The sequence below is a fragment of the Alexandromys fortis genome, unplaced genomic scaffold (genome assembly GCF_014885135.2).
Source record: "Alexandromys fortis isolate MF-2015 unplaced genomic scaffold, M_Fortis_MF-2015_v1.1 scaffold_16, whole genome shotgun sequence".
Lineage (NCBI taxonomy): Eukaryota > Metazoa > Chordata > Mammalia > Rodentia > Cricetidae > Alexandromys > Alexandromys fortis.
The window spans coordinates 17,518,383-17,526,187 of NW_026067893.1; the positions used below are offsets into that span (position 1 = coordinate 17,518,383).

Here is a 7,805-nt window from a genome sequence, read left to right on the forward strand (position 1 = left end):
CCCCGAGGTGGGAGGTGCCTGGATCACTCCGGCAGCACAGCGGAGCAGAGGCTGCCACCTACTTGGACGACCCGAACAGCGAACAGCGGGGACGGCTGCAGGGACCATCCCGGCCGGGGAGCACACGGGAGAAATCGGGTGACGAGCACCGAGCCGTCGGGGCGGGCGGCGACATCCAGCCATGAGGGTGGTGGGGGGCGCGCGGACGGCCGCCCTGGCGCTGCTGCTCGGGGCACTGCATGGGGCTCCGGCGCGAGGCCAGGAGTACGACTACTATGGCTGGCAGGCAGAGCCGCTACACGGCCGTTCCTACTCCAAGCCACCGCAATGCCTCGACATTCCGGCCGATCTGCCACTCTGCCACACGGTGGGTTACAAGCGCATGCGGCTGCCCAACCTGCTGGAGCACGAGAGCCTAGCCGAGGTAAAGCAGCAGGCGAGCAGCTGGCTGCCGCTGTTGGCCAAGCGCTGCCACTCGGACACCCAGGTCTTCCTCTGCTCGCTCTTCGCGCCGGTCTGCCTAGACCGGCCCATCTACCCGTGCCGCTCGCTATGCGAGGCCGTGCGCGCCGGCTGCGCACCGCTCATGGAGGCCTATGGCTTCCCCTGGCCCGAGATGCTGCACTGCCACAAGTTCCCCCTGGACAACGACCTCTGCATCGCGGTACAATTCGGGCACCTGCCTGCCACCGCGCCTCCAGGTATAGCGCCGCCGCCGCCCCGTGCACCCTGATGGTCCCGCGGGCAGCAACCTGGGAACCGACAGATGCCGCTCCACAAACCCTTATTTGCACGCCCGGATAGGTGCCAAGCCCTTGCACACACAGCGCGCGCACACCACAGATGTCCCGTGCTCAGTAATTGTCTCAATTCTCCTTCCCACCTGAATGAACTTGAGGCTCTGTTCTCTCCCCACTCTGACCAGTGCCTAGTGCAGCTCACAGCATACCCGCTTCCCCAAGCTGCTGAATCCCTGGGTGTCCTGGGGGCGACCCCATAAATGCTTTATTGCCTTCCTCGTCTATACAATGCTTGTGGTCGCTCGCTAGACGGTGTCTTTGACCTGAACTGCAGGCGCGCCCAGACAAGCACTTCTCCCTGACGAAAAGGGAACTGGGAAGAGGCGGGTGGTTAGGGAAGAGCTGAGGACCCTACGTTTCTATGCCTGGAACCCCAACTTCTCCAGTTCCTAGTCTGGGTATCTTTGGGGTACTTAACTTTTCTGAGCCTCTTCTCCCTGACAGTAAAGCCCCAGCCCCTTGAGCTCCCAAGTCCTACCTCCAGCCGGCACCTTGGTGCCATTGCTGCCATGACTGATTTCTGCTTGATCTCAGCTGCTCTTTCACTGTGCTGGTTCTCAAAACTGCCCCAAGGTTGGAGGCCACACCTCCTCCTCCTTTCTCCAAGAATGCAGGTCCCCTTCCAAACTAGCCTAGGTCCCTAACACTCCACCTTGGGTGACACCCAGCAGTCAGTCTTTGCCTGGGCAGCTAGCATGGCTGGAACAAGCAAAGCTCCATTCCCCTTTTCTTTCTCTCCACTCCCCAAAAAGCAGCTGGGCCCCTCCTCACACCCCTGCAGCCCATCTCTCAAAGCTTATGTTCACTGCTTAGTCCTAGAATGCTCTCTCTCCTCCTTCTCCCTCTCCATGGAGTTCTGGGAGAGGAAAGTCCCTGTGCTGGGGGCTGAAAGTCGCAGGCAAGCAGGAATAGAGCCAGTCAAGCAAGAAATCCACAATCCCCAGAAGTCCCCACAGGTTCCTTTTACGGTTTCTTTGGAGCCCAAACAAGAACAGCCCGAGAAATCAGGAATCAGGCTCAGAACCGGGCCTGGCCCTGCTTTGCTACACCACGATCCTCTCTCCCTGAGAGGCTTGCTCACCTGGAGGCAGGCACAAAAGGGAACACAAACAGAGGTCAGATGGGGGCAGGGCTGGACAATAGACAGGCTGTAGAAAGGTGTATGTGTGACCGACAGATGACATTCAGATGCTTCACATAAAAACGAGTCGAGTGGGCTTTCTTTGAGAAATTCTAAATTAATGCTGTTTTGCTCTGCTGACCACCCATGTGCCTGACCTCCGCAACACATCCGCCCTGGCCACAGAGCAGGACCACAGCCATGAGCCCTAAGCTTTGCTACCTTCATTACTCATATTACACCTTGTTCCTTCGCTGTAAGTAAGGCAGCATCCACTTCACAAGCAGAGTATTAGATGGGATAAAATTCAGAACACAGTGCATGGTCTGGTGGCCGCTGCCGTAGGGAAACAATGCCCCCCTCGCCATAGTGTCCCTACACTATACAATCTCTAGAATTGTCACAGCCACTCAGTCATTGCCACCATCCCATGTCTGGGTAGGAATCACAGAGCAGCTTTTGTGAGGAGGGAGGTTGTTGGAGGAGACTGTGCCGTTCCAGCTGTTTGGGATTCCACCCACTCTGCTCTCTCTCTCTTCAGTGACCAAGATCTGTGCCCAGTGTGAGATGGAGGACAGTGCTGACGGCCTCATGGAACAGATGTGCTCCAGCGACTTTGGTGAGTATGGGCTTTCAGGACCACGGCCCCGACACTGCCCCTGCAGCCTGGTTCAGAGCCAACCCCATGTTGAGAGAGCTGAGAGAGGCCTCCATGGCTGGGCTGGCCTTTTTAAGGGATGCAAGCTTAGCCAGAGATGGATGGGACCCTCGAAGGACACAGGACCCCAGGATAGGAGAGTCCCCTGTCTGCTGGAATCTCTTCTGAGTACCCAGTGTTCCTCTGGCCAAGATGGGTTGTGACCAACTTTCCCCATTGCTTCATCTTGGACCCTTCCTATCCTGGGACAACTGAAATAAGCCAGTTAGGACCAAGCTCACTGTGAGCCACAGATTTCTGCATGTGATCTTTGCAAAGTTCGTTCTGTTTTGTGTCCTAGCCTCCTCATCTATAAAAATAGGAGAAAGAGCAATGATGAAATCCTGACTTAGAGAGTCTTTATGATGGTAGCCTCTTTGGAAAGAAAATGCTATTCTAACTGCAGAGGGCAGAGCAGGGAGGGAAAAAGGAGAAGAGGTTTTAGGCCAATTCCCTTTCTGAGTGGGCAGAGTTATTCTCTGGCTTCTTGAGAGACAGAGACTAGCTGCAGGAGCGTGAAGCTGGCTAGAGGGCCCTCAGCCAGGATTCATGACCTTAGCTGTATTGGGTCTCTGTGGCCACTTGTGAGTGACCTGGGTGATGACTCAAGCCACAGGCCTGGACTTTACCTCCCTACCCTAAACATTCACTCACACTCCTACACATACCACAACATACTTCCACACAGACACACAACATACGTTCTGTGCCCACACTCCTCTCTCTCTCTCTCTCTCTCTCTCTCTCTCTCTCTCTCTCACACAAACACACACANCTCTGTGTCCTCACACAGTGTCTGCCTCTTGGAGCGTTCTGTGCCCACACTCCTCTCTCTCTCTCTCTCTCTCTCTCTCTCTCTCTCTCTCTCACACACACACACACACACACACACACACACACACACACACACACTCCTAGAAATCCTATCAGAACACCCCCCAAAGGATAGCAGAAACCAGTAACCCTGCATCACAAAGACGTTCTCCAGATGGGCAGCTGCCACCCCGAGAGGGGACCCCATCTCTGAAGACCCTCCCCCCAGCATGAGTGTTATGAGCACTCTGGTTCTGAAGCTGGGTGGTCTTAATGGGATTTGGGCTCCAGAACACAGGTAGGACACACCCTTCCCATGCCTATGTCGCCCTTCTGTCCTTTGAAGCGAAAAACCTGGCCACAGTGTCCATAGAAGGCCAGCGCTCAGGAGTTTCAAAAACATGGATGTAACCTCATGAGTCCTGCCGTCCAAGTCCCACACCTCAACAGGCTCCCCAAGAGTGCCCTGGTATCGACTTAGGGCTCCTGCTGATCCCAGCAAAGGCGATACTTTCCCGACCACCCCTTGCCCTCCTTTCCACAGTGGTCAAGATGCGCATTAAGGAGATCAAGATAGACAATGGGGACCGGAAGTTGATTGGAGCCCAGAAGAAGAAGAAACTGCTCAAGGCAGGTCCCTTAAAGCGCAAGGACACCAAGAAGCTGGTCCTGCACATGAAGAATGGCGCCGGCTGCCCCTGCCCACAGCTGGACAGCCTCACCGGCAGCTTCCTGGTCATGGGCCGCAAAGTGGAGGGGCAGCTGCTGCTCGTGGCCGTCTACCGCTGGGACAAGAAGAACAAGGAAATGAAGTTTGCAGTCAAGTTCATGTTCTCCTACCCCTGTTCGCTCTACTACCCTTTTTTCTATGGGGCAGCTGAACCCCACTGAAGGACCGTCCTCCTTGCCCTAGCCAGGCAGCTGTGCCTTGCCCTCTGTCCCTGCCCACCTGGCCCCACCCCAACTCCCAGGCTAACCCAGCCCCTGGCAAAGGTGGCTTCGTGCAGCTACTACTTGCTCAGGCTCCCTCCTTGACTAAAGGGTCCTGGAATCCTGGGGTCTATTGGGGGCGCCCACTCTCAAGGGAGGGACTTTCTCTTCTGGGGGAAGCCCAGAAAGCAGGCAGAGGAGAAAACCGTGAAGGAAGGATGCAGGGCCTCCTGCAGCCTGGGGAGGAAGTTTCCAGGAAGAACAGAGGGACCTGAGGGGACAGCTTTCCCCCCTACAGGCCCTTTATGTGTCACTACAGGCCTCCAGGTCCTCCAGCCACACCCACTCCTCCTCTGGAGCCTGCTGGACAGGAGTGCGGCTCAGCAGCTTCAGGCGTTGCCCCACGAGCTTGCCTCCGGCTCTCGCCTCAGCACCCCACACCTTCTGTCCCAAACCCGACAATAAATTATTGCTACTGCTGTGAGACCACTGGTTTTAGACTACAGGTTTGGTTCTTAATATTTTTTTAAAGTTTTTAATTAAATAAAAGAAAATTGTTGCTTTGTATCAGTTAATTTCTTTATCCAATAGCTCTGAAGAGGCCGGGGCTAGGGAGGTTCAGATGACATTGAGCAAGGGCCCATCCTAAGCCACTGACCTCCTTGGAAAGTCTAAGAAAGGCAATGTTCTCCAAGGACACAAGGGCAGGGTCACCCTCACCTCCCAACCACTAAGTAAGGAACAGAGATGACCACCCTTTTGTCCCTAAGGAGGGGCAGAAGTGCCAAGCTCCCCAACCTGATCCCACAGTCAGAAGACAGTCCTACTCGGCAGTTCCTGGTCAGAAGCGTCTAAGAAGGCCACAGGTAACAATGTCACTTCTCCCCTGGGGTTCCCGGAAACTCCTGGGCACTGGTCCTGACATACGGGTGACAGATACTTTAGATTGACACTTCTCTAAGCATGCCCAGGGCCAGCAGCACCTGTTATCCAGGAACTAGCTAAAAACACAGAATCTCAGAGGGCTAAAGAATGCCTGCCACTCAGAGAGAGAGTACTTGCTTGGGAATTTGGACACTTGGGCTCCACCCAAACTTGCTGTAATGGAAACTGCTTTGTTATTATTAGAATATTACTGGGGATCAAACCCAAGAATCTGCATTTTGACACATAAACCTTAGCCCATCTACAGAGCGGTTAACAAACACTGGGCCCCATTCCCACGCAATGTAAACAGGACCAAAAAAAAAAAAAAACCAGGGTTTTGCCACCTAGTGGCATGTGGGATCTGGGAGCTATTGCCAGGACAAAGAAACCTAAGCGGGGAGGGGGAGGCCTGGGGTCCACACAGCAACTTTAAGGTCCAAGCTCGGGAATGGGAGAATGCTTAGAGGTGAGCAGTCACTGTCATGCGAACGACCGGCATCTGGAAGGAGCTCACTGTGGGGACAGGTGGGGTCCCTCAGCAGATGTGAAAAGATCAGACAGATGTCCACAGAGCAGGGAGCAGGCACCCTGAGAGCCTTTCCCACCAGAAGTAGTCGAGGCCTGCTGCTCCTCTTAATGCAGTGGCCACCCGGGGAAGGAGGACTCTGCCAGCTCTGGAAGTGTACTCCCTAGGGAAGATGTCACCTGGGAAAACAGAGGTGGCAGCATGGCCAGAAAGGCCACTGGCAGGAACTAAGGGGGGCCAGATGAAATGCCATCCATAGGGGCGTCACTAGCAGGTGGCCTGACCGCTTGTCCATAAATCACCTCTGGGCACTCAGGTGGCCTGTGCCCAGGCAGCAGAGGCCTAATTGTGCCTCCTCAGTGAGAGAAGGCTGCTGCCACCCACCCTGCCCAAACCCTGCCCAGCATGCCCAGATCCCTGAATCTGCCCCTTGTCTCCCAGCCTCCTGCTCTAACCAAATATTTACAGGCACTTCTTTCGTCCACCAGGCGAGATTATTTTTCCACCAAGCACACAGGACTCTGGCCACCTCTGGCTGAAGTACAATGCTGAGCTCTGTGGTTGGAGAGGGCTCCCTCAGCCCATTCCAGGGAGCCCAGGAAGGCTCTCCCCACCACTCCAAAAAAGGGACCTGGCCCTGTGCCCCACCTATTCTGTTCTTCCCTGCCTAGACTCTCTTCTGGAATGGAGAGAAATTCTCCCCAAGACCAGGGAGCTTCTGCAAGGCCCGGGCCAGTTTTCTTTACCCAGTCCTGCTGGTTGCAATGATTTTCCTCCCAGTGGACAGGATCTCACACCTGGACTCAAGGACCAGCGAAGACAAGCCTCTGATGCATGACTAGAACTAAATCCCCCAGGCACATAGGACCTCTCCACACAAAAGGTCTAGAGGTATAGTATGGATGCCACTAGTTAGTTCCCGGCCACTTAGCCCCAAAATAATCATACAGAAACTGTATTATTTAAATCACTGATTGGCCCATTAGCTCTAGCTTCTTATTAGCTAACCATACATATTAATTTAACCCAACTCCATTAATCTGTGAATTACCACGTGGCTGTGGCTTACCAGGAAAAGTTCCAGCGTGTTTCCAGCGAGGCTACATGGCTTCTCTCTGGCTCCACCCTTCTTTCTGCCAGCATTCAGCTTAGTTTTCCCCGCCTAACTCTGTTCCCCTATAGCTCTGCTATAGGCCCAAAGCAGTTCCTTTATTTATCAATGGTAATCACAGCATACAGAGGGAAATCCCACATCATAGAGGCAGACAGGTGTACATCGGGGCTGTCTGAGGCACTAGGCATCACAACACAGTTCTCTTCCCAATTCCCATGCTCTTTCAGACAGCAAGGCATAGCGCTAAGTCAGGAACCTCCATCCCTCCGGAGCAGGAGAGCAGCAGGCAAGCAGGCCCAGCTGGTAGACTTCTATTCCCACGCCAGGCCAGAAGTCATATGACCTACTTGCAAGGGCGCAGAGGAAGTCAAGTTTTCACCTGAATACACGAAGTTCTCCTACAAAACAGGAGCCCACACACTCAGGGTGGGTGAGGGAAAGGCAGTCCAGTTCTGGCCAGGTGACAATGAGTACACACACGGCCTCCTCCCCAGGATGGCAGAGTGCTGTCAGGTGCATGACAGACACCTGGATGTAACACACAGATGCAGATGGTTGTTAGTGGGTATTCATATTTTTATTAACCCAACAATGCCTGCTCAGTAAAATTCCCAATTCTTTTTTATATTTATTTTTATTTCATTTTCATGGGTGCTTTGCCTGCACGCATGTTTGTATGAGAGATTTGGTTCCCCTAGAACTAGGGTTACAGGTAGTTGTGAGCTACCATGTGGGTCCTGGGAGTTGAAGCTGGGTCCTCTGGCAGGAAGTCAGCACTCCTAACCACTGAGCCATCTCTCCAGCCCCCTGATTCTTTATTCAACTGAGATACATGACTGACAAGAAGGCAGAGAAAAGCTTAATTCTTACCTAAAAGC

At 54.0% G+C, this 7,805-nt stretch overlaps 1 protein-coding gene across 1 annotated transcript; it reads left to right on the forward strand.

Annotated features, from left to right (window-relative positions):
• Sfrp5 (secreted frizzled related protein 5) lies at positions 1-4,875 on the forward strand. Its single transcript, XM_050149609.1, has 3 exons — positions 1-701; positions 2,462-2,539; positions 3,975-4,875. The coding sequence occupies exons 1-3, from the start codon at positions 182-184 to the stop codon at positions 4,319-4,321; spliced, it is 945 nt and encodes a 314-aa protein (XP_050005566.1). The 5' UTR covers positions 1-181; the 3' UTR covers positions 4,322-4,875.
• Positions 4,876-7,805: the final 2,930 nt, after the last annotated feature.

Bases quoted from the DNA above. Each gene is read 5' to 3' on its own strand.
- Sfrp5 (XM_050149609.1), top strand. From the start codon at position 182: ATGAGGGTGGTGGGGGGCGCGCGGACGGCCGCCCTGGCGCTGCTGCTC. The intron at 702-2,461 runs GTATAGCGCCGC...CTCTCTCTTCAG, and splicing joins GCCTGCCACCGCGCCTCCAG to TGACCAAGATCTGTGCCCAG. The intron at 2,540-3,974 runs GTGAGTATGGGC...TCCTTTCCACAG, and splicing joins GATGTGCTCCAGCGACTTTG to TGGTCAAGATGCGCATTAAG.